The sequence below is a fragment of the Berghia stephanieae genome, chromosome 3 (genome assembly GCF_034508935.2).
Source record: "Berghia stephanieae isolate SIO BIC M18660-M18661 chromosome 3, UCSD_Bste_1.3, whole genome shotgun sequence".
Classification (NCBI taxonomy): domain Eukaryota; kingdom Metazoa; phylum Mollusca; class Gastropoda; order Nudibranchia; family Aeolidiidae; genus Berghia; species Berghia stephanieae.
In genome coordinates, this window is record NC_088362.1 from 13,762,567 (window position 1) to 13,790,324 (window position 27,758).

The 27,758-nt window shown below is 33.2% G+C and overlaps 3 protein-coding genes across 3 annotated transcripts in view; 2 read left to right on the forward strand and 1 right to left on the reverse strand.

Annotated features, from left to right (window-relative positions):
• The window catches only part of LOC144967171 (uncharacterized), a 104,087-nt gene extending 102,988 nt beyond the window's left edge, over window positions 1–1,099 (forward strand). The window contains exon 23 of the mRNA XM_078904097.1: window positions 432–1,099. Within this exon, the coding sequence (XP_078760223.1) occupies window positions 432–651 (220 nt within the window). The 3' untranslated portion in view covers window positions 652–1,099. The remainder of the gene's footprint in view (window positions 1–431) is intronic.
• A 7,391-nt stretch (window positions 1,100–8,490) lies between these two features.
• LOC144967173 (synaptosomal-associated protein 29-like) lies at window positions 8,491–18,730 on the reverse strand. Its single transcript, XM_078904098.1, has 4 exons — window positions 18,291–18,730; window positions 17,189–17,376; window positions 14,946–15,148; window positions 8,491–14,457 (listed from the first exon to the last, which is right to left on the reverse strand). The coding sequence occupies exons 1-4, from the start codon at window positions 18,588–18,590 to the stop codon at window positions 14,291–14,293; spliced, it is 858 nt and encodes a 285-aa protein (XP_078760224.1). The 5' UTR covers window positions 18,591–18,730; the 3' UTR covers window positions 8,491–14,290.
• A 295-nt stretch (window positions 18,731–19,025) lies between these two features.
• On the forward strand, window positions 19,026–24,407 carry LOC144967176 (vitamin K epoxide reductase complex subunit 1-like protein 1). The gene is made up of 3 exons (XM_078904102.1): window positions 19,026–19,376; window positions 22,422–22,531; window positions 24,024–24,407. The coding sequence occupies exons 1-3, from the start codon at window positions 19,066–19,068 to the stop codon at window positions 24,260–24,262; spliced, it is 660 nt and encodes a 219-aa protein (XP_078760228.1). The 5' UTR covers window positions 19,026–19,065; the 3' UTR covers window positions 24,263–24,407.
• The last annotated feature ends 3,351 nt before the right edge of the window (window positions 24,408–27,758 follow it).

Below are 27,758 nucleotides of genomic sequence, written 5' to 3' on the forward strand. Positions count from 1 at the left end.
TGCTCCAAGCACTTTACAAGGGGTCCATGACCAACAGCAACATGTAACATGTAGAACGAGACTAGACGCCTTTTAGGCGACATTACAATTTTTTTCCGACATAAACAACGCTGTTTACAGCCAGGTACTCATTTTACACCTGAGAGAATGTGAGTAAAGAGCCTTTTCCAAGGACTCAACTTTGCGCCAATCGAGGCTCAAACCCAGGACCTTCCTCCCGTATCACCATAAAGTAATTTTGAGTGTTACAAGCAACCATAGGCCAACACAACCATAAAATACTGTTAATTTTGTGTGTGAATCTGCATTTATAACTAATACCGTATGTTTGTTATGTATTGAAGCCAGAAAATAATTTTAAAAGTTGTAACAAAGCGGAAAGTAAACTTTAAGTCACAGTAATCGATTCCAATTTTCTCTTTCTTTTTCAGAGTTGCCCGCTATGTTGGAGAAAACAAGATGTCTATTCACAACTTGTCCACCATATTTGGGCCCACTTTACTAGCCCCTGCCAGCAAGCCATCCGTCAACAATGACCCTCTTGCTATGATGTGGCAAGGGGCAGAACAGGTCATGCAGCAGTCGGGGGTGGTCAGCTATTTACTGGGTTTGGCAGTCAGCGGTCGCAGCTTGAGGAGGTCTTCATCGTGAGGTCTAGATTTGGTTAGAACATGTTGAAATATTTTGACTATATCTAGACGATGTTTATATTACCATTGCAATTTTCTATGCTCTCATCAACGTTGTATTATAAATATATATATATTTTTTTTTATGGTCGTGTTTCCATTTCCATTACTTTTTCTTGCAATGTAAATATGTTTTAAAATGCTGTTAAAACATGTGGTTTATAAGCAGCATATAATTATTTTGTAAAGAATATACCTGCAGCCACCATTTTAAAAAATATGAACCTTCATCATCATCATCGTCATTGTCATCATCATCATCGTAATCATCATCATCATCGTCAATATCATTATCATCGTTATCATCATCATCGTCATCGTCATCATCATTGTGTCAATTTAATCAGTTTAATAAATTTACAATAAATTCTGTTTCAATTAAGATATTATTTCTTACAACATATATATATATATATATATATATATATATATATATATATATATATATATATATATATATATATATATATATATATATATGGTGTGTGTGTGTGTGTAATATATATTATAGTGATAATAAGCTGCTAGAAGCTGTGGATGAACAAAAATGAATATAACAGCCCCGAAAAAAGAACAAAATACCAAACACCAAACGTTTCGAGCTCAAAACCCTTCTTCAGCCACTACCAAAAACAATAAAAATATCAATACATTACATAAATAGTTCCCTGCTGTCCGTCTGTATTTGAAGTGATGCATTAATTTTGTTGTTGTTTATGGTTTATGTCATTGGCTGAAGAAGGGTTTTGAGCCTGAAACGTTCTGTGTTTGGTGTTTTGTTCTTTTGCGAAGAAGCTTTTGTATTCATTTTTGGTCATAACAATATATAGTATTTTATATAGCTGTCTTTCATGCAATCATTCCGTTTAGAAGGTATGAGAGAGACTAAAAGGAATGGACTGGAAAAAAAATCAAATCTTGCCATAAATACGACTGATTGAAATTATAGTCTGTCTGGGTGGGGTCACCTGATATCCTATTGTGGGTCGGAGGTCACTTAAGTGTCTTCTACCCCCCTATCTGTTTTCCTTTTCCATGTTAATGTTACTTTCTGGATTGAGATTCTATGTTTATTTGCTGGTCCTGGAGGGGATCCTTAGCTGGAGGGAGACAGTTAAATGTATAGTACCTTTTTTGTTTGAGAGCTGGTATGTTTTTCCTTGTAAATCTTTCTGTTTCTATTATGTTCTCTTATCATTAGTAGTTTTGACGTACCGTACGCACATTATTGGGAATCAAGTTATCTCTGTTCGCTTGTTCCACCTCCCCCCCCCCCCCACCTTCCAAAGTAAAAATAATAAAAAAATATTTGCACATCTGATCACCTAATTGTTACTTCCTGAGGAAAGTTAGAAAGGGGCGTTGTGTTCATCCATTCGGACAAGGTACTCAGACTCCCGATAGAGGGCTGAGGTTCCACAAACAAAGCTTTGGTGTTAGTTGGTGGTTAGCACTTCATTTTTAAATTTATTTGTTTATTAATTAATTAATTTATATAATTATAATAATAATAATAATAATAATAATAATAATAATAATAATATAATAATTATTTATTATTATTATATTATTATTATTATTATTATCATCATTATTATTAATAATAATAATAATATAATAATAATAATAATAATAATAATAATAATAATATATAATAATAATAATAATAATAATAATAATAATATTACTATTTTTACGTACTGGCTTACTATTATTAATGTTATTAGTATTATTGTATTGCCTTGATCTCTATAATATAATATACTTTGTTAGAATATGCAGGCCATGTTTCTTTCTCCTAGCATCTTATGACATAATCTTGTTGTAAAGATGGTGTAACTTTTGTTATAAACTGTTTATATGGCCTATCGTCTTAATGAATTCTTGCCCTTTTCGATGAAATATTTTTTTATTTTGAATAATTTCTCACTCAAGTGCCGACATTTTGTATCAGTAGAATTTTCAGATATTTACTTTTGTCATCTTAATGATTCAAGATTAAAAGTTTATTTAGGCAGTTTGCCTATACAGAACACAACACATGGTTATTAATTAACAAATTAAACATAATCATAATAATGTAAATAAATGAGAATTAAATAAATTACTTATTACTGTGGATAATGATGATGATGATGATGATGATGATGATGATGATGATACTTATTAAAGACAATATCATTATCTAGTTATACCATGAGTGAATGCCAAAACTGCAGTCAATTAATTCACACTATGTCAGATTGGATGGTGGTGTTTGGAATTCCCTTTAATGAAAATGTTGCTGCTTGAATCCCAAAGAAATAAATAGCAACAGGAACTTGAATGGTAGCTTCAATTTAATAGACAAAAACAGACAGTGTGGACATTCCGGGTTTCCTCTTCATCAACATCTTTATTCACCTTAACAACGCCATCCTCACATCTCTCATTCCTCATAAGTGCTTCATTCATCGTGTTCTGTTGACCTGAAATGTCCATTTTATCTGTTTATTAAATTGAAGCTACCAGTTAATTTTCTATTGAAATTTCTATTAGGACAAGGAAGCGGTCTGCTTAGGGTTCTTGACAGTCAACTGTATTGTATTAGCTTTTGGAGGTTTTATTTATTTATCTTTTTATTTAATTTTTTTTGGTGGTAAATCTTATCTCTGCTATGTATTGTAATATTTGTTGTTTTGAATGTGTAATGTAAGCATTTGAGCGTGTTCTTCTTAGTAGGATCCTGTGCTTGTGTGTGGATGAGACTTTTACGTGATCTCCAACTGAGCACACCCTTGGAATCTACATCTGCTCCCTCATTATACCATTCCCCTTTGTCCTACCTTTCTTCGTGTGATTTTAATTGTTAATCTAGATTTTATTTGCTATCCCATTTTCTTCCTTTTTACTGGCACTGAAATTACTTAAATGTGTTGCAAGCGCTGTAAAACTCTTAAAAAACAAAACAACAAGAGGGAAGCATTGGCTTCCCATGGGCCATTGGATTCTTCATCAATCCACACAGCCTTGCTCTCTCTTCTTCTATAATATATTGCATTTAGATCAACTGCTAATCTCTCTATGTCTCCTTTGTCGTAATTTGATTCTCATACTCTTGTTAATTCGAACTAAATCTGTCGAATTATCTTCGTTTTTAATTACCCTGAAGTGATCAAATAGCGCCACTATTTAACGCTACTTAAACCCTAAAAACACACAAACAAACAAGTAATAGATTGGGTGAGACAGGGCGGTTACAATTTCGCAACATATATATTATATATATATATATATATATATATATATATATTATATATATATACACCTATCACTTGACTATAAAGCCACACAAATGCAATATTCATAGATATTTGTTTTAACTTGACCAATTGTCTGTTTTACTTAGGCAACAGGAATTATGGCATTTTACAAATATATTAATTTGACCAATCATCTGTCGTAATTATGTAACGAGAATGTAACGCTCACGCATATTTAATTCGACCAATCCAATCATCTGATGTGAGAATGTAACATTCACACACATTTAGTTCGACCAATCATCTGTCGTAATTATGCAACGAGAATGTAACTCTCACGCACATTTAATTCGACCAATCCAATCATCTGATGTAAGAATGTAACATTCACACACATTTAGTTCATCCAATCATTTGTTGTAATTATGCAATGAGAATGTAACACTCACGCACATTTAATTCGACTAATCATTTGATGTGAGAATGTAACACTCACGCACATTTAATTCGACCAATCATCTGCTGTAATTATGCATCCACAATCTTATTTTGATCAGTCATATGTTGTCATCATTCAACAAAAGAATATTACTTTTATAAAGATTTTAAGAAAGACCAATCATCAATTCTAATGATGCAGTTAGTTTGTAACCTTCGACCAAACATCTCTTTGCTTTATTTTATTTGTGTGTGCGAGTGTGTGCGCGCGCGCGCGCGCGTGTGTGTGTGTGTGTGTGTGTGTGTAACAGGAACCCTTAAAAGAAAAAAAACAAAACATTGTGGGGCAATATGACATTAATTTTGAATGTCATAATGATAAGTTCATTTGTTTTGTTTCTTTGAGTAACAGTCCTGAGTAAATCATTGTAATAATAAAGTGTCCATATGTTATGTGTAGCAGATTTATTGGAATCAATGAGTAAGATGATCGAAGAAACATTGATATGTTCATGATATATAGACCCCATGATTGTTTAAATAGGAATCTTATTAAGATTATAGAAAGCTCTGCCGATCACCTTTACATGTTTTTTGTTTGTATGTTTTATGCTCTATTTATCATAACATTTCTGATTGTAAAATTATTTATGTAATATGCAGATTTGCCAGATTTAAACATAGTGCTCAGAATTCACAGTTTTGTTTCTATTATCGGAATTTCATTCTCTGCTTTGCCACATGACCATTAGTTTGGCCTTTGTCTCTTACGCCCTCAACCCCCCCCCCCCCCCCCCCCAAAAAAAAATCATTTTATTTAAGGTGTATGCTGAAGAGCTCAACTCTTAATTAATGTTTTATTTCGTGTTTTGTTTGAAGTTTGCTAAAATTACGTGCTACAACAATAAATTTGTTAGGGGATGACATGCATTTCAACTCAAACTGTTAAATATTTATTGAGACTGGGCTTCAAGTCTTGTTTATAATGACATTCTATCCTTATTCTCATAATTCATCTACGCAGGTAAAGAAAGCACACTTTTATATAATAATGATCTTTAACAAATTGATTTAGCCGGTTTGTCTTTCTCATTTAAAATTTTTGAAAACATTGTTGGATTTTGTATTGTTATGTTTGTTTTTTTTTTAATCATTATTTATTTATGCAGATTGAATACAAACACCACATTTTATCCATGTGATTATTGTTAGTTGTTATTTTATTACAAAAGGATTTGTTAAAAATTTAAAACAGAACTAGATGCACTCAATTGAATGCAATCTATCCCTGTGTCTTTTTCGAGGTCACCTATTTGTTCCAATAAGACACTTGCATAGTCTTAAAATAAAATAAGATACGTCATATAATTACAATATCTATAATAATTGTAGAACCTGAGGGATCATTTGCATGCATACAAAAGTCAACTTGAAATAATAATTGTGTATAATCATTTTTTTTTAAAATCCAGTTCCAATAGCCATTACTTTTTGGCATCAGTAATATATTTTTGGATAAATCATTCTCATCAAATCTGGGTGGGGATTCTGACCTCCCATAGTGGACAGAGAGGCCCTTATTGTGTCCTCTATCCCTATGTAGCTTTTTTCCAATTTGCCTTCTGCGTCTTTGTCTTGGAATTAGATTACTTGATTTTGTCCTCCCTGGCCAGAGCCCTTGGCATTGGAGGGAAGTGGTCAAATGTGTATTTGTTGTTTTGGGAGATGATAATTTTTCATTGTAAATCATGAGACTTCAGCAAAGCTTTCGACAAAGTCCACCATCATACATTGGCACTGAAATTATGGAGATCTGGAATACGAAACAAAACATTCCAATGGATTAAGCCCTTATTGACCATTCGAAGACAGGTAGTTGTGGGTGGTGAGTCATCAGTCACCCCAAGATTGCTTGGTGTTCCTCGGGGCACAGTTCTCGACCCCCTCCTATTCTTAATCTACATTAATGGTGGCAGAAAGACTTACACCAAGAACCCAATTGATATTATTTGCAGATGACAACCTTCTATATCGGACAATGAGAACTAAATGTGACAGACATTCTTCAAGTCCATCTCGATGGCTTACAATTCTGGGAAATATAAAATAGCTTGGAATTCCATCCTCAGAAGTGCCAGGTTCTAAAATACACAAACGATAAAACATCATACGTTCAACATACACAATATATAACACTGCACTAGAAGAAGTGAGCAAATTTTGGTCGTAGACAGATCTGCTCTTATCATAAACTTTGTGTTTGGTTTTCTTGAAGTGCTATTCCCTCAGTGGTTGGATCATATGTGATTGCTCAGATTTTTTTGCCGTTTGAAAAAATAAAACAAGAAAACTAAAAAGCGAATATAATAAATAGATAAATAAAAACTACCCCCCCCCCCACCCGAAAAAAACAATTAAAAAGAAACAACGAAGTAAGCCAATATCTGTCAACTAGATTGTTCACTGGAAATATTTTGATATAGATAACACAAGTTTAATTTGACACTGGAGAATAATGTTTTATATCATGATTGAAATTTACTTATTTTTTAACCTTCTTCTTTAGATTGTACTTATTACTAAGTATCTAAAAATAGTTATCTGTATCGTTATGATTTATCGCCCTCCACGTTTTAAAAACTATTTATCTGGTCTGAATTGTGTGTGTGTGTGTGTGTGTGTATATGTATGTTTGTGTGTGTGTGTGTGTATGTATGTTTGTGTACATCTGTGTGTAGGGAGAATAATGCTCTATATCATGATTAATATGCTTTTTTTAAAAACTTCCTTTATAGATTGTACTTATTACTAATTACCTAAATATAATTGCCTGTATAGATTTGATTTATTGCCCTCCATATATTTAAAAATATTTTTCTGATCTGAATTGCGTGTGTGTGTGTGTGTGTGTGTGTGTGTGTATGCTTTGATACTTGCTAAGTACAAAAGGCTATACGCTATATGTTTTATGAAATAATAAAGCTGGCATTATCCATTGATGATTATCGAGATTAGAATGAAAAAAAAAAAAGCAGAGAGCAGTTAAAACCCACTCCAATTGTCTTCCTTTTTATTTACATGAATGCACTGTGTATTTATGATAATATAATCAATACATTTTACTTTGTGTAATAAAAACATTCCTACTATGATGCTTATTAACATTGGCTTTGGATTTTATTTATTTTTTTTTTTTTTTATGTACTTGTTTTCTGCGATGCATTTGAGCAAGTAGGTTAGGCCCAAAAAAATGCCTGAAATTTATTTCCAACAAATTGAAAAGGCCTGAAATTTATTGTAAAATGTGATCTACCATTATGTCGTGATGATTTAGATGCCACAAAGAAAAAAAAATCCATTTGAAAAATCTGAAAGTCTTGCACCGGTGACATTGTAGGTACATAGAGTGGGCAGGCTGGTCACTTGCTGTGTCTTCTACTTCTATCCTTCGATAATTTTTTTTCAACTTGCTTTCTGTCTGTTTTGGATTGAGATTACTTGAATTTGTCCTGGACCTAGCCAGAGGTAAAATTGTCTAACAGGCATATGTTTTTGTTCTACATGTTACTTGTTGCTGTTGGTCAGGGATCCCTTGTAAAGCGCTTCGAGCACAGTTAGTGGATATTGCGCTGTATAAAAGCTCAATTTAGAATTGGAACATTCACCTGTTAACAGCAGTAGTTTGGGATATCTAATTAGATAATTGTTGTTTGTTGCTTTAGATCTCTTCCAACACAATTGAGGTTATATGAGAGACCGCTGAAACAAAAAAACAAGCAATCTAACAAAAATAGTACAAATGTAAATCAAAATCATAACCTAAAGATATCATAAGCTAAATTATAAATAACCAAGAACAAACAGGCAGAAGATTTACAGAAAAAAAATATCCCCTGTCAAAAATACAATCACAAACCAAAGAAGCAGGATAGGCTAGTAAAGAGAAGAAGAAACGACATCACTATCGGATCGTACACCCATGCGAACATCATAGGTATATGATTCAAGGGTGATGCTCCCATCCAACCACCCGCCTAATTAGATTAGATTACGGTTTGCTACTCCCCCAAAAAAGGACAAAACTCGTCAGAATTAATAATTCTCATATAGAACCGTTTGTATTAGGCAGAATCATTCTTTATTTCATAAAATTCTCAATGGCAGGAATGTCTTGTAATTACAGACAATATATCATATCATGATTATTCCTTTACAACAATAGTTCAGACAAAAAAAAAAAAAAAGAAAGTTGCGTTCAACATTAAAACCATATTAATCTAAATACATTCAGAAGAACACATTTATAATGGACACACTTGTACTCATTAATGGAAATAATAATTCCCAAAGATCTTGGCCACATTTCTCCCGCTTAATTGCAAAACTATATTGTTCCCTCTCGGGGATTGCACTTTGTATCAGTTTGCTTTTTGTTTTTTTTTAAGGGTTTTACAGCGCTTGCAACACATTTAGGTTATATCAGCACCAGTAAAAAGGAAGAAAATGGGATCAAGTAAAGCACCCAAGAAAAAGTAAGACATAGGGGAACTGGGAACAAATAGGGATCAGATGTAGATTCCAAGAGCACACTATCAAAGTACTTAGTTTGAGACCACCTCTCAGTCTCATCCGACCCAAGCACAAAATCCAACAAAGAGGAATACACTCAAATGCTTACATTATAAATTCAAAATAACAAATATAATAATACATAACAGAGAGATGATTTACAAGGAAAAAAATATCATCTCCCAAAACAATAACTATGCATTTGACTGTTTCCCTCCCAGCTAGGACTCTGGCCAGGGCCAGGACAAAACCAAGTAATCTCATTCCAAGACAAAGACAGAAAGCATGTTGGAAAACAGATATAAGGGGATAGAAGACACAGTATGTACCCCCCTGCCCACTATGGAAGGTCAAGGACCCCACCCAGACTTTGTATCAGTGCTGTGTACACGAATTGAAGGATTTAAAAATAATTTTTAAAAACAAACAAGCAAATTAATAAAGGCGACAAAAAGAATGTATGATAATAATAATATGATCATATTAATTCTTTACCTCATTAGGCAGCGTGGCTAGCAGTTTGTTTTTTTTTTACTTCATACCTGAAATGTACTGATTTTGACCACCCACAGTGCTGTGTGGCCTTGAGTAAGTCAACTCGCCCTAGCTCATATTGCAGCGTTGCATTGCAGCTGACGCCTGGGTTATTTCAGTCTGTACAATGGAATGGACCCTGAAGACAAATTTTCCCTTGGGGATGAATAAAGGGAATTCTCACAATAGCATCAGACCATTATACAAAAAATAAATCTAACAACATATTCTCATAAAAAGCATGGCAGAAAATTATCCTTCTACAAAAACAAAACAAAAATCAAAATTGAGTTGATGATCCACTGAAACTAAGATTCTTTATAAAAGATATGGGTAGCCCCCCCCCCCCCCCCTCTCATATGCACACAAACACACATTCTATTCTCTCTTCCCCCTCTGCTTATAAATAAATGCATTTTTTCCTCTCATTCTTATCTTCGTCATCATTATATCAAAACAAAAGTAAAAATACAGACATAAAAATATAAAATTCATGATTTTCATGGCATAGTTGACAAACCATTTATCTATTTTTTAATTCCACTTATTCTACATTAAGCATATAGTGACTTAGAATCAAAACAAAATCAAGTAGTGTAGCTCTAACTTAATCTTTGTAAGAAAACAAACATTAATCAATCAATTGATTTATTATTAGTGGGGTTATTTTTTCGTTACCCAGAAGTACAACATTATTTTTTCATCTCATATTTAGCAGGAGTGTAGGGTTGATGCTTTTGGATTTTCTGATTCTTACCAAAAATAAAGTGAAAAAAAGAAAAATCACAATACTTCAAATTATTTCAGCACCAGTAAAAAAAAAAAAGAAGAGAATGGGATGGTTAAAAAATTATAGATTTATAATTGAAAGTACGCAATACAAGAAAAGAAAGATAAAGGAGAGTGGTTCAAATAGAGAAAAGATTTAGATTTTAAGAGCACAATCTCAGTGTACTTAGGTTTGAGATCATCTAAAAGTCTATCCAGACATGTTTGTTTTGTTTTTAAGGGTTTTACGGCGCTTGCAACACATTTAGGTTATATCAGCGCCAGTTTGTTTTTTTAAGGGTTTTACGGCGCTCATTGCAACACATTTAGGTTATATCAGCGCCAGTAAAAAGGCAGAAAATGGGATAGTAAAAAGTTCTAGAATTACAATTAAAGCACCCAAGAAAAAGTAAGACAAAGGGGAATTGAGAACAAATAGGGATCAGATGTAGATTCCAAGAGCACACCACAATGTACTTAGTTTGAAATCACCTATAAGTCTCATCCAGACACAAGCACAAAATCCAACAAAGAGGAACACACTCAAATGCTTACATTATACATTCAAAATAAAAATAATAATACATAACAGAGAGATGATTTACAAGGAAAAAATATCATCTCCCAAAACAATAACTGCATTTGACTGTTTCCCTCCCAGCTAGGATTCCGGCCAGTGCCAGGACAAAACCAAGTAATCTCATTCCGAGACAAAGACAGAAAGCATGTTGGATAACAGATATAAGGGGATAGAAGCCACAGCATGTACCTCCCTGCCCGCTATGGGAGGTCAGGATCCCCATCAGCGCCAGTAAAAAGGAAGAAAATGGGATAGTAAAAAGTTCTAGAATTACAATTAAAGCGCCCAAGAAAAAGTAAGACAAAGGGGAATTGAGAACAAATAGGGATCAGATGTAGATTCCAAGAGCACACCACCAATGTACTTAGTTTGAAATCACCTACAAGTCTCATCCAGACACAAGCACAAAATCCAACAAAGAGGAACACACTCAAATGCTTACATTATACATTGAAAATAACAAATATAATAATACATAACAGAGAGATGATTTACAAGGAAAAAAATATAATCTCCCAAGGCAATAACTATGCATTTGACTGTTTCCCACCCAGCCAGGGCCAGGACATAATCAAGTAATCTCTTTCCAAGATAAAGACCGAAAGTGTGTTGGAAAACAGATATAAGGGGATAGAAGACACAGTAAGAGAAGAAAAAATGTTTCAATATTGCACATATTCTGCATCAGATATCAAGTCATGCTCTGACAAACAAATATCCACTGACAAACTGAGAACATCAATTACATAAATAAAAAATATCTACTGCTAAGCATAAAAGTCTTTATCTACACAAAAATTAAACTATTAAAGACACCAGTATTACTATTACAGAGACAAACATCATATTTTATACAACACATCAGCTGAGTGGCCATTGGTGTGAACAGGGAAAATGATGGGGAGTGCCCTGATTTACAATCAGGATAAAAAAAAAGTCAAGTCAATTAACTTTATAAATTTATTGGGGCTTATGACACTTTAAAGTTATATTAACTCACTCAACCCTAACACCGAATACATCCGTAGTTTACCCGGGTTACTTTTACTTTTTATGAGACAAATTATAGGCGTAGTATCAAAGCTAATGTTTTTAGTTTTTACATGTTAATTTGTTTTTGTTTTTAAGGGTTTTACGGCGCTTGCAACACATTTAGGTTATATCAGCGCCAGTAAAAAGGAAGAAAATGGGATAGTAAAAAGTTCTAGAATTACAATTAAAGCACCCAAGAAAAAGTAAGACAAAGGGGAACTAGAAGAAATAGGGATCAGATGTAGATTCCAAGAGCATACCACCAATGTACTCAGTTTGAGATCACCTATAAGTCTCATCCGGACACAAGCACATAATCCAACGAAGAGGAATACACTCAAATGCTTACACTATACATTAAAAATAACATAATACATAACAGAGAGATGATTTACAAGGAAAAAAAATATCATCTCCCAAAACAATAACTATGCATTTGACTGTTTCCCTCCCAGCCAGGACGCCAATCAGGGCCAGGACAAAACCAAGTAACCTCATTCCAAGACAAAGACAGAAAGCATGTTGGAAAACAGATATCAGGGGATAGAAGACACAGTACGTACCTCCCTGCCCGTTTTACATGTTAAGGGTAGTTGAACAAAACCATCTTTGTACATGCTCATTTTTAATACATTTTTTTCAATTTTGAAAAGTAGCAAAAAAAACTCTAGGATTGAGTGAATTAATGCCTTAGTCAGAATTGAGTAACTGTATATACAGCGACTCTTACTTCTTGACATACAATTGTTACTCACGTAACCGAGAAAGGGTTTGAGTTTGAGTCTAAAAACACTCCTTTATAGTCCATTGCTTTGCTGCAAGGTTCTCAAGTTTACCCATTTTGACAGAAATTAACTGGTATAAGTTTAATTTTTAAAATTCAGAGATGTCAAATTATTATTTTTTTAAACCCTGAAAATGAGTAGAGCATCACATCTCCTAAAACAAACCTTTTAAATGAACAAACAGAAACATCTCTCTTAATCAAACCTCCCCTTTCCTTTGCAGATGTATTGGGCCTTTGTTGCATAAGTTCCAATAATATTATTTCTGTCTTGAGAATAAGAGCACTCAGTGATCTTCCTCTTAGAGACACTTCAATAAAATCTGCTGCGATGTGAACTGGGGTGTGAAAAAACCCTGTCTGACATCTCTGAAAATCTAGCCAAGCTTGAAAACCACCCCTTTTTTAGAGACCAAATCAGTGCTCAAGAAATGGAAACAACTCTTGGGTTTCAAATATCCACGAATAAGTAAAATAATACGGACATGTTGAGGGAAAGAATGAAAGTAAAACCCAACAAGAAATACCAATCTGGTGGATTAGGATTTCTTTTTCAAATTCCTCAAAATAATGGCATAAAAAAAAGCACACATTTTTGAGTATTCAGGACACCTCGAAAATTAGAAGGCAAAAGTAAATGTAATTCATTATCTGTCATATATCCCCTCAATACCATACAATGGAACCTCAATATAACCTGGCTAAAATCCCCTCTAAAACCGAGTCATGTTATAGACGCATTTCAAACAAACGAAACAAGCCAAATGGTCTAAATCAACATTTCTCTCTCTTTCCCTTAAAACCCTTGTCATAATCCGGCCCCTGTTCTATCCAGACCTGTTCTACTGAATAATAAAAAAATAATAATCTTGTCAACATTCAATAATCTACACAAATACACAACTCCAAAAATATTAGATCTAAAAATAATACAACCTATCAATATTTACAATACAACATACAACTTTTTTTTTATTGTTGTAAATTATTATGGAAATTTGAATTATCCAGAGATTGCAAATGTTTGTTCCACTCATAAACCATATTTCTTATACTTACAGCTTCAAGCTGACGGAGCAAATAAATAATTATCAAATTGACTCAATTTGTCCTGGGAATGCCAACAAAAAGAAAAAAAATATAGAATCAAAATGGAAACACATATACACTTATCTGACTAATATACAATTTTTTATCAGGAAGATCATATTCCAAGTCGTCTAAAAAAAAAACACAAAAAAACAAAGGAGAAAAAAAAAAAATTCGTCGTAAGCTTGAAATTCAGAGCTGCCAACATAAAATAATATGAAAATAAAGCCAAAAGTAAAAGACAAGATAAAAGAACAAACAAAATTCCATTATCACTGCTCAAATCAATGAAAATATGTGTAAAATGCCTTTCCTAACTGCACATTGGCTCAAACTTTCAGATCTAATTTGGGCCATTTTGTGAGTCCAAGACAGCACCACTATATCACAGCCACACATGCACCATATGTATCCTCCAACAAATTGTCAAGTGAATAAAATATCAAACCATTACCAATATCTGCGTACCCATTTCTTGGATTGACGAATTAATTACAATAGAATTTAATAATAAATAATTTGATTCATATGCAAATATGTAAATTATATCCTCTTGACTGTTTAATCACTTTTTCAATATCCTCCTCATCTGAGTATTTTGGTTCCTAACTAGATCGTCCGTATCTTCCACTCTGAGATTTATTCTTTCCAGCTGATCAGTCTGTTGCTGAATTTCATCACCCAAATCCATGGCTAAGGACTTGAGACGACCCATTCCATCTGACATCAGACCTGGTGGAGGAAAAAATAACAAAAAAGTGAACATTTGTGTTATTGAATAACTGGGAATAAGCCCGTAAAATTGTCTATCCATATTACATAACCTCTGATAAAATGCCTTTTATTTTAATCTCAACCAGTAAACTTTCTCCTCATAACATTATAAGTAGAAAATACCACCATTTTTAGGATCTATGAGAAAAGAAATTAGACACCACCTTAGAAAGAAAGAAAAACAAAACAAAAATACAAAGAATGATAAACAAATATTTTGATCGCATTATTACAAAATTTTTTTTAAATGATATCAAAATACCTATATATAACAAAATAAAAAAAAAAAATGATATCAAAATACATAACAAAATAAAAATAAAAAATGATATCAAAATACCTATATATAACAAAAAAATTTTTTAAACAACCCTCTAACTGAACCTCATACAGAGTCGAAAATCGGTGATGCATGGCCCTCCCTTTCTATATCAACTCCTACATACCAAGATTATGATCAAGCTCTTCTTCTCGGGCAGATCGGGTTACTGGTGAAATCATGGAATAGCCCCCTGTCGGAGAAGAAGCTTTGGGAGCCTTGGCCATGAACCGTGCATCTAGATCATTATCATTATCCTCATAGAAACCATTGTAATTTGTCCTTGGCCTGTCTATTTGTTGCTCACTTTTGTCTATGGTTTCTTTCAATCTGGTAAAACAATGGTATACTGTCAAATTATTACAAAATGAAAACAGTCTTTTGTGTCTTAAAATATCAACAATATTCACCTTCAAGTCGAGATATGGATGTAACAATAACAGTCGTCACAATGTAAACATAGCAAACTACACAAGTTTTACTATCAATAAAATACCCAGTGTTCTAACGTTTAATCAATAGATAGAGCGAAGTTGACGTGACTCAAGTCTTTGTTATTGTTTTTAGTTTTAGCCAGCCATTTTATGAGTAGTTTTCACTAAACAGACTATAAATGTTTAAGATTACATATAATTTTGTGTGTTGGTACATTATATCCAAATGGCAAATGTTGTGAGCTTTTTGGCTGAGCGCAAAGCCTCAATAGAACCAACACAGGAAACTATGTGTAAACTTACATGTTTATAATATGATTGAGAAAATCGTGTTAGTCATCCATCTGACAGGATAAAAACAATAACAATGATCAGAGACAGGTGGACTTCATTCACATTATTGTTCATAGACAACCAACCATACTTGTCTGAGCACTTTTGATTGGTCAAAATCTACTGGTTAAAAGTTTACAAAAGAAAAGGAAAACAAAAAAAAAACAAACCCAAAAATCCCCCAAAAAGCTATAAGTTCTGAGATATTGTGCAACTTGTCATTACATTTGATTAACTACAAAAACAGAAAATAAAAAAAACATTGAACCAATTCAGGACTTCAAGAGAAACTACCCTTGCTGTCTTTTCAGGAAGGCAATAGAGAATAAAAACTTTTAAGCCGCGATGGGAGAGACCTTCGCCTGGCTGTAAGAGGGATGCTAATTTTGTAGAGAATTTGTTTTAAAAGAAGAAATTTGTTCGTTTTTAAAGGTTTTAAAGCACTTGTGACACATTTAGGTAATTTCTAGAATTCTAGAATTACAAAAGCATATGAGAGAAAGTAAGACAAAGGGGAATGGTTCAAATAGGGAACAGATGTAGATTCCCAGAGCAAACTTTCAATGCACAGTCACATCTCTCCAATCCAAACATCTCTGTTCCCAGCAATGGTATTTTGTCAGGATTACAGAGACATCTGATAAGTGGAAAGTCCCTAAAGTGTACAAATAAAGACAAAAAAACGTCGTCCCTGGACTACCTGTCTGGAAAATGGAGACATCCGTATTGTGGAATTTCAGATTAGAGAGACGCAACTGTTGTTATGATATGATATGATATAAGTCCAGATTTATGTAGGCTTTTACAGCCTTTTATCTGCTCTTGTGCATTTGTGAACGTATTTAATTCACGTCTCTCAAAACTGGAAGGAGGTGTCTGAATTAAACTTCACAAACAGTATTTTTCTGTTTCACAATAAGCGTCAAGACGGCACTTGAATGCCTGTGTCGACAACTGTTGCAGGCAGGCGGTTCCATTTGTCGACTACCCAAACTGAGAAAAAGTTCTGCCTAAGGTTTGGAGAACACTTTTCCTTGGAGAGTTTGAATCTATGTCCTCTGGTGGTGCTGGTGGAATCAAGATTGAGAAGGCTCATTTTTACAGAGTATAGATTGTGCGTGTATTTAAACACTGAGATAAGGTCTCCTCTATCTCTCCTATACTGCATGCTCGGTATTCGTATCTTTTTCAGTCTTTCTGTGTACTCTAGAATCTTTGAATCCAGGAATAACCCTAGTTGCGCGTCTTAGAACACTTTCTATGAGGTCTTTGTCTTTCTGTAGTCGTGGTGCCCATGCTACATTGCCAAATTAGTTTGAGATCACCCAACAGTCTCGTTCAGACACAAGCACAGGGTACCACTAAGAGGATTACAATCAAAGGCTTTCAAATCACTAAATTCAAAATAAATGTATATAACAGTTCATAACACAGAGATGATTTAGCAGGAAACAAATATCATCTCCCAAAACTAATAATTTACATTTGACTGTTCCCCTCTCAGACAAGGACTCCGGCTAGTGCCAGGACAAAACCAAGTAATCCCATTTCAAGACAAAGGACTTTTTTTTGTTTTTTTTTTTTTAACAAAATCAACACTTACCTTGTCCGTGATGTGGTAGCAGTGTTTTCTTTTTGTGGAGTATTTTTATCTCCTTTCCACCAATTCTTGATACCACCAAAAACACTTTTGATGCTGTTGAGGTGGCGCTGAGATGTCTTTAGTGTGTTTTGGATGCCTATGGTTTTGTTCTCTATGTTTTCAATAGTTTCTCCTTGATGGACCAGCTCCTTAAGAAGAAAAAAGATAATTTATCAACAATCATTTTATCATGTAAACAACATATTTCTACACAATATAACATTTTTTATTCATGTAACTTTTGAAAAAAAAAATAATCTTTTTGTAAAGGGATGGAAAGGGGCAGCGTGGCTCAGCTGTACGGTCTTTGCTTCGTACCCAAAAGGTAACGAGTTTGATCACCCACTGCTGCGCGGTACTACTGCAAACTCGGGGACCCAAATAATGTTGGGGTTTTGGGAGGGGGGAAACTTTAAAAAAAAATAATTTTGAGGGTTTGGGAGGGGGGAAACGTTTTTAAAAAAATTTAATTCTTTCCCCTCCCAAACCCCCTACTAGTACTATCTAGACTTTTTAAAAAAAAAGTTTCCCCCCTCCCAAACCCCCAAAATTATTTGGGTCCCCGAGTTTGCGGTAGTACCCCGCTGCGCTGTGTGGCCTTGAGCAAGTCACCTAGCCCTAGCTCACTTTGCGGCGCTGCACTGCGGCTGACGTCTGGGTTATTCCAGTCTTCCTTGGAATAGATCCTAAAGACTAAAGACAAATTTCCCCTTGGGGATGAATAAAGGGAATTTAAAAAAAGAAGATTGTAGTTTATCCTACTACTGCAATGTATCTGAAATAGAAAATCGTAAGTGTAGTTCTGCCTTTTCATTTTTGTCAAACAGGTGTCTGCCAATAATCATCCTTCTTTGTCTTTATTGGCATTGGCAGACACGTCTGGCAATAACTACGACAGCCCACGTCTTCCAACTTTAGAATTAAAACGCTCATTTCTAAGTAAACAAAAGCAAAAAAAAAAAAAACTCTCTAGGTTCTGGACTCTAGGTCTATCAATCAATGTATGGAATTGTAAACAAACTGACGTCACCAGCCATTTCATTTCATTACAATTATTACAAACCTCTGCTATGGCTATTCCCATCGCTTCTGAATCATAAATGCTGGCAAGCGCTCTCTGTGTACTTTCAAGTTGAGTGTTCTCTGAGTTGTCTATCTGACGTTGCAAATTTTCCATGCGATTATTAAATGGATTAACATCACCTGATACATTCCATTCAGTACTGTGGTCCGAGTATAAATTGTTTTGATTATTCGACCTCGTTGTTTTTCCTCTTACTCTTGATGATGATGACTTGTTTACCATTACAAAATCGCTATCTTCATCGTCTTCAAATGGATTTGAAGATTTAAAAGTTGACATATTGGTAATACGAATATTGAATCTAAGGAGAGTTTAAAATCAAAATTAGATCAATGATAACAACAATATAAAAATAAAACGCACGTAAGTAAAGATCGTGTGATCATAAGATAGAGAAGTGACAAAATAATAAAAACAACATAAGATCGTGATTCTAAAAATAGGTTGTCTACAAAACCGATAATTTGGTATCAGAGAAATTAGGTGCTTAGTTTAATAGACATTACTTTTTTTAATGCTTCATTCATGTAGATTGATTGTTTGCGAAAATTGCAAAAAAAAAAACTCCTGGACCTGACATGTTAATACTTATCATGGTACATTTTTGGAGTGGTCAATTATAACCAAAATTACACGACACTTCTCTTTTACGTTTCGCCACTTCTCTTAATGGGACAAGTTTGAACGGTGAGCCAAGCAAAAACTCTGATTGCTACCTACCGGTTCCGAAACTCACGAAACGACGAAATTGAAAATGGCGACTGCTACTAAGAACTCAACTGCTTCGAAAAAGTCACAGAGCAATAAGACAAAAAATGTGCAAAATAAGGAGACTAAACCGAAAGGCAACCAAAACAATAATAAGTCAAGGCAACCATCTAGTAAGGCTAAAGGGCCACAGCATTCTAATATGGTCAGAAATGTAACTTTAGTGTTAGCGTTGCTTGGCATCGGCATCAGCGTCTTTGCTTTGTACGTGGAAGTCATGAAAGAAATGAACCCCAATTATGTGGCTCTTTGTGATATTAGCAGTTACATGTCCTGCTCCAAAGTGCTGACATCCAGGTAAACCTATTCTTCTTTGAGATTTGACACAAAGATAAAGATTTATATTTACATTTTCTTTTTTTTTTTTTAATTTCACAAGGCTGCCTCCTCACCACCCACTCACTCGGGGTGAAAAAAATAACAAAAGTGAAAAGGTAGCTCTCTCACCAGAAATGAAAATCACAGACGAGAGCTTGGGGCAGACTTGACAACAGGGGATGAAACGTAATAAAACATGTTAACCTGGGACGCTGTGCGATTTAGTCTATTTTAACGTAGGATGCACCTCCGTTGACTGTGTATCTTAACGGATCGTTTTTATACACCTCCGTTACGCATGCGCATCCCACCCAATTTCATCAGCGATATTGTGTTTTTGTATTTGGACATGGCAAAGTTATATTGTGACATATGTAGAATGTGTTTGTTAATAAATTTATATAAAAATAATAATAATTTAAAAAATCGAAATATAAAACCAGAAAATAGAAGTTGCATTGAAGGTAAAATAATGTCTTAGAAAGACCTTATTAAATGTGATGAACAGTCAGGTGGCTCTGTAACGCAGTGGATAAGCTGTCAGACTCTAATCTTGAACGTACTGGGTCCGATTCCCATCGTAGACAATTTTAAAAAAAAAAGTTTACTTTATTGAGAAAGACAAAAATTATTTTTTTTCTTTCTTTCTTTCTTTTTTTGTTGTTTTGTTTTTCAAAACCTTTTTATCATGTTTTAAAAAAACTTTGATTTTAATTTTCTAAAATTATTTATTTATTTGAGATCAGTATTTGTGTGCCATGTTTCTTTTTACTTTTGATTTTTAAATTTATTGTTATTATTCTTTAATTTATTATCATTGTATAAACGTACATCGGTAATCACTAAGCAGCGTGCTAAACTACAATTTAAAACTATTTAAACCTCATGAACGTATGCAGCAACATTTTCATTAATTTACCATCACAAAAACGGTGCGTTTTTGTACACCTCCACTGGAGGTGCATAAAAACGGTACAAAATATAAGGGATGTAGGTATTAGTATAATCATAAGGGCAGTAGCAACAGTAATACTTTTAGTAGTAATAATAGTAGTAGTAGTATCTGTAATCGTATTTAATTAAAATTGAAGCTTACATTCAATTTCACATTGTTATTTATTTCTTCGAGCTTCAATCAGCACCATTTACATTACTACTACTACTACTACTACTACTACTACTACTACTACTACTACTACTACTACTACTACTACTACTACTACTATACTAATACTACTACTATACTAATACTACTATACTACTACTACTACTACTACTACTACTACTACTACTACTACTACTACTACTTCTCCAACCACCATTACTTCGAGCAGCACCATTTACGTTACTACTACTACTACTACTCTACTATTACTACTACTACTACTACTACTACTACTACTACCACTACTACTACTACTACTACTACTACTTATACTACAACTACCATTACTAATATTACTATACTACCAATAATACTACTTCTGTAACAAAAAACTTGAGCATTTATATAGTGCAATATCTATTAAACATACTCCACCCCTCCACTATCTTGATAAATCTCCATAAATTCAGTGAATGTTAAATTTGAAATTGTATGTGGTTGGACATGTTGAAAATATGATTTTTGGGGGAAAAATTTGAGAAAATTACCATAGTTGTTTTGAAACATATGATAAATTTTTTCAAATGGTTGAGGGTGGTTGGCAAGAGTGCAATATGACGAGACACTGTGGGTTTACTAAAAAAACTGTGAATGAAATCGCCATAGGTAGAAGAGAAATCCATCTTAACCCAAGAGAAAAAATCCTTGACACCAAGGGTCATAGTTGCATAGACATCTCATTATAGAGCCAAGGTCAAGACTCAACAACCAAATGATTTTTGTCTAGCATCAAACTTTATTGAGTGAGATATGCTAACAATCACAATCACAATGAAACATTACTGATCCTCCAGGAAAATGCCATTTTTCCCCCCAAATTATGCCCTAAAAATTTGAAATTATGCCGTAAACGGCAAATTGTGCGCCCCCTCCCCCCCCCCCCCCCCCCCCCTTCCCCCAAAAGTGTCAAGATTTATTGCTGTTAGTGTTAGTGCCAGCCATTTGTATTTATTTCTTCATTTGAATATTGAAAGGAAAGGGAAGAATAATAATAAAACATTACCACAAATAAGCAAAAAAAATTAATGTACGAATTTTGAAGCAAGAAGACAACTTAAAAAAAAACAAAACTAATGGAGGACAAAACTAAAACAGCAGAATTATACATCCTTTTAAAAATAAGGAGTATCAAAAAATTTATTTTCAATATCAGACAATTTGCAATACATCATCTTCTGAATTAATGCGGTACAGGTCATGTCACCGGACGTCCTCACTGTCTATGGGCTGACACTCTTACGATGACTAGTTTAAGCAGCGCCTTTCCTTGCTTGCACGCTGTATTTTAGTTTGGCAGCAAGTGCACATCTCTGGTACTTTTTCTGAAAGTCTCAAACTCAAATTGTTTTAGGAAGGGTACGCGTGTGTAGCCAAGTACCTTCTCCCCTGCATGCTTACCACTTCCCCACATCCTACCATATTATCCCTTGTGATGGGTTGTACGGCGTGGTGGTGTGTGTTTTGTTTGTCCAAGCGAGGAACTCAGGACTGATTGATATTCTTTATTTTGCCAAAAAAGAAGGATAAAAATATGAGATCAGGATGCATAAACAATGAGATCGTATAGTTAAACAGAAGGCTACATCACAGTTTGTGTCTCTCGTCTTACAGCCGTGTTCACGTATTGGTCAAAACATGGATTCGAAGAACTTTTCCTGCTGCCCCATGTTCGTCGAATGTGTGTTGTATTGTATCTCTCTCAATAGGGATTGCTATTATGACGTGTTTTTCATTTCAAATCAAATCATATGTTTTTGAATTTGATACTCTAGTTGTAAAGGCAAAGATGATAAAAAAAAATGTTTTGAAAATAATTGTATGTATTTATTTATTACATATTATTTATTATTACTTTTTAGGTATGCTAAAGGTTTTGGCATTGTTGACCAAATCTTCTCTAAGGATCACATCTTGAACCAGCCTAACCCAGTGTATGGTATTATGTTTTACTTACTGCAGGCACTGCTAGGTGAGTATTAAATTCGACTGGTATCTGATTCGTTTGATCTAATTTCACTTAAACATTTTTGTTTCCAATTTATCAACATCAAGATGTCCATCATCATTGCTGTAAGGGATGGCCTAACTTAAACATTATTGTTTCCAATTTATCAACATCAAGATGTCACATCATCATTGCTGTAAGGGATGGCCTAACTTTGAGCCTATTGCTGAAATATGTTTTTCATCAGAGCTATGAACATCATCCTATTTTATATTTTAGTGATATAATTCATTTGAGCACCTAATTCCCTTGACCTATTGTATTCTGCTTTTGAGAAATAATGATCAATAATAATGAATAGTAATATATACATTATACTCGGGATAATCGTAACTTTCAGTTAATCGCAACATTTCTGGAGAAACAGAATTAGTTCTATGTAAAAGTGAGTGGCTAATTGCAACAATCTTCGCAGGTGACACCGCTCTTCAAGCAAGGCCTTATAACAAATGGCATTGAAGTAGCTTATAGGCAAGAAATTGATAGATCTGTGTCTTGGTGTGATGTACATCACCTAGAGTTTAACATAGCAAGACAAAGGAGCTACTAATCGATTTTATGAAAGTGAAAGAACCCATAGAACCTTTGAAATTGAAGGACCAATTAGTCCAGCAAGATCCTCACTACAAATACCTTGGTGTAACAATTGATGACAGGCTCAGGTGGGATGAACACGTGAAAATAATTGAATATAAGTATAAGATGTGCAGATGTACTTATTTTTTGTCAAAAAATTCTCAGTTTAGAATTGATGACACCCTCTGCACATTATTTTATAAAGCAGTAATTGAAAGTGTCTTTTCATTTTCATGTCATAACAGCTTGGGGAGGCAATTGGTCAGCAGTGGAAAAGAACAAAATAAATTCAATTATTTAAAAATCTGTTAAATACTATATAAATGATGTTGACAATGTAGATCTTTTATATGAGTAATTATGTATCCCAATTAAGACAGAGAGACACGGAAAATCCTTTCTGTCGTCTTGTGTTAGTGTTAGGCTTTTTAATGCCAAGCGTTAATCATTTTATATAATTATTTTCGTCTTTGTTGTTGTTTTTTTTTACCGACCTAATATTGAATACTGTAAATATTAACTTATTAATATATTTGTTTTGCAATACTTAAAATGACAATTTTAACCATTTTACAGTATTGAAATTATTCATAAATAAAGTACAACTCTGGATGTGAAACCATTCTTATTGCTTATTTATATATACATATATTTTGACTTTTTTATTATCTATTTATTTTACCTTGTAATTTATAACACGTCTGCCCCCCAAAAAATCCTTTTTTTTTTGGGATGCGATACAGTATTATTATTATCTTTTAAAAAAAAAAAAATATTATTATTATTTTAATTAATTAGAATTTTTTGGGAGTTTTTTTTTTTATTTATTTATTTTTTTCATTTTTTAAAATAACAAAAAATATATGTTTATCATCCATAGCACTGAAAGCTACAGCAGCAATAGCTTTGGTTCAAGCAACCCTTGCCATCCTAGCCAATATTGGCTCTGTCTATCTTGGATACATCCTAGTGTATGTTCTGGAAGACTTCTGTCTCGTCTGCATCACCACCTACGTTGTCAACTTCCTTCTTTTAGGGGCAAGTCTCACCAAAGTGTGGCAGACAACCATGGCCTCATCACCATCTTCAAAAGTGTCGTCAAAGAAAAAAAAGAAATAAGTAGGAGAATTATCCATGAGCATTGTGCTGTGAGCTGTATGATATGTCAATGTATTTGGAATGTCTCAATGCATCATTGAATTAAATGATATAAAAATGCCATGTGCCAATATCAGTATCGGTGTCGTTTCTAGGAAGTGTGGTAGATTACTGAAGAGTATAAAAAGATTTATGTGTATTTATGCGTGTGTGTGTGTGTGTGTGTATGTGTGTGTGTTTACTTGTTTTAAATTGATATTTTCTTATCACATTATTTTAATCCCTATTTTAGTGTTTGTTTCTGCTTACATTGAAATACACTAAGAGGTGTAGCAACCATTTCTTTTTATCTTGGTAGATGTTAAATCTTGGCACTTATAACTTAGGACACGATACTCAGATACTCATCATGCAATAATTTTTTTTTTTTTTTTTTAATTCTCTTTCTCTGTATCCTGCTGTTATTGGTGTTAAGTAAAACGGTTATATTATGCCACATAAAGGATCTCGTCATTCTTGGGAGTGTAACTAAAAGATTTTGTCAATTTGATGTGGTCATCAGTTTTATTATTGTTATTATTATTATTATTATTATTATTATTATTATTATTATTATTATTATTATTATTATTATTATTATTTTTTATTATTTATTTTTATTATTATTTTATTATTATTATTTTTTATGATTATTTTTATATTATTATTTTATTATTATTATTTTTATTATTATTATTATATTATTATATTATTATTATTATTTATTATTTTATTTATTTTTATTATGATTATTTTTATTATTATTATTATTATATTATTATTATTATTATTATTATTATAATTATTTATTAATTTATATTAAAGTGGTTTGACGGTGGTATAATGGGGGGGGGGGGGGTCATTGTATACATCTTATGATTTCAAAATGCTTCAATGGTAAGCTGGATGTAAAGAGCCGCATTTGTTGTTACATTCAGATTATTATCATGCTGGTGGTTTGTTCATTTTTTATTGCAGTTGCAGTGATTACTCCTTTTTTCTATCAGAATTATCTAAGCTTTTTTTTAATTTTCAAGTTGTTTTTCTTCTCCAGCTCTTCCTCATTGAAGTGTTTTTTTGTTTTGTTTTGTTTTGTATTTTGTTTTTTTTTCAAAGAAGTGAATAAACTATTTATTATATTATCTTTATATATATATATGTACCGTGCAATGTGTATATTTTGTCTATATCATTGTCAAATGATGTAATGTTACTCTCATCTACCAATTGTTGAATTCCAATGGATATTAATACATTCAATGTTTGAAATTGCGAACGATTCATGTGTCTAGTCATAATGATTTTTTTAAAAATTTGATTATTTGTGAGATTGAAGAACATGATGAGCATTTTTGTTCAGCCAGTTCTTTCTGATTTATCTCTTGTTTTTGGATATTTTTTATTGTCTGGAGGAATAGGATTCAGTGATGTTTTAGTGTTTTACAATGACTTGCAATGAAAAATTTGCATGAGATATGTACCAGATATTTTTTTTTTTTTTTACATTCCTCACAGTGAAAGGGCTTGGTTTTTAAGATGCTGGTGTGGTATATGAACAGATGTCCATGTGTGTATGTGTCTATTTACAGTTTATTTTTAAAACAACACATATTTTGACCGAAAACACTTTTGTCAATAACTGATTTTCCATTGTAAGTTAATCATTGTATTTATTTGGTACATGAGACTAGAATGTGACATTTAAATTTACTGGTATACTGTTTCATAGTTCAAATTTTTTACTGATACGGTATTTTTGAAAAATGAATTCCATATAAAAAATGACATGTAGTGTGAAATTCGGTTCTTGTCTTTAAAAAAAATCTTGATATATATCTTGTGTATACGTGGGAGTAATATTTTTCTCTAAAAGTCCAGCATAGATGGCATTCGCACAATAGAAACTGTTTGAAAACAATTGAACTGTTTCTTATCAGGAGGTCACGCTGTGTTTTCTATTCCCTCATATCTGTTTTCCAATATGCTTTCTGTCTTTGTCTTGGAATGAGATTACTCGGTTTTGTTCTGGCCCTGGCCGGATACCCTAGCTGGGAGGGAAACAGTCAAATGTATAGTTAGAGTTTTGGGAGATATTTTATATCTTGTAAATCATCTTCTGTTATGCACTGTATTATGTTGTGTTTACATATTATATATGATGTGGAAACATTTGAGTGTATTCCTCTTAATGGGAACCTGTGCTTGTGTCTGGATGAGACATTTAGATGATCTCAAACTAAGTGCTTTGACTGTGTGTTCTTGGAATATATATCTGTTTTCTATTTGAATCGATTCCCCTTTTTCTTACCTTTTCTATGGTACTTTAATTGTAAATTTAGAACTTTTAAACCCATTTTCTTCCATTTTACTGGCGCTGATATGACCTAAATGTGCTGCAAGCGCTGTAAAACCCTTAAAAACAAAACATCAGATGAGCTTAAGGATATATTGCTCTTGGATCTACTTCTTATCTCTTTTAAACAAGTCTTCTTTGCTGTTTGATAGCTATATCAGAAGTTTTGACTGGGTGAGGTTCCTGATCTCCCATAGTGGGCAGGGTGGCACTTACTGTGTCTTCTATCCCCTGCATGTTTTTCGAGTTGCTTTCTGTCTTTGTCTTGGAATGGGATTATTTAGTTTTGTCCTTGTTCTGGTTGGAGTCCATGACTAGGAGGGAAACAAACTAATGTAAGGCTATAGTTTTGGGAGATTTTTTTTTTTTTTTCATTATGAAACATCTATTATGTACTATTACACTTTTTTGGTTATAAATATATATATCGGTTTGTTTACATTTGAGTGTATTCCTCTGAGTAGGGACTTGTGTTTGTGTTTGGATGAGACTTTTAGGTGATCGCAAACTATGTACAATGATAATGTGCTCTTGGAATCTACATCTATTCCCTAGTTGAAGCAATTCCTTTTTGTCTTACTTTTCCTTGGGTGCTTTATCAGAAATTCCAGAATTCTTTGACTATCACATTTCTTCCTTTTTACTGGTGCTGATATGACCTAGGTGCTGATATGACCTAAATGAGTAGCAAACGCAGTACAACCCTTAAAAACAAACAAAACAAAACTTTTGACCATCCTTTCATCTCCTTCATTTTTACTAGCGATGAAATTAACTAAAAGTGGTTCAAACATTTTGAAAAACACTAAATACGAATAAACAAACCTGATCTATTTGGTAATCTTAAAGATTTGTATTTTGTTAAAATTTTCATGCACAGTTTTGTCCTCAAAATCATGTTTATATCCAGATTTAAGCTAAGCATTGAAAACATTCGGATTTGATACACAGTTATTACAACTTTTGTTTACTTTTTATGAGTGGTATTAGTTATGTTTGAAGTTGAAATCTAGTCATGATATACCGTTTTGTTTTGTTTTGATTTTTTGACTAAAAGGAGTGGAGAAGAACACCTCATCTTTGATCGGCAGCTTTTGTCTTGAATCACACATATTGTCATAAATG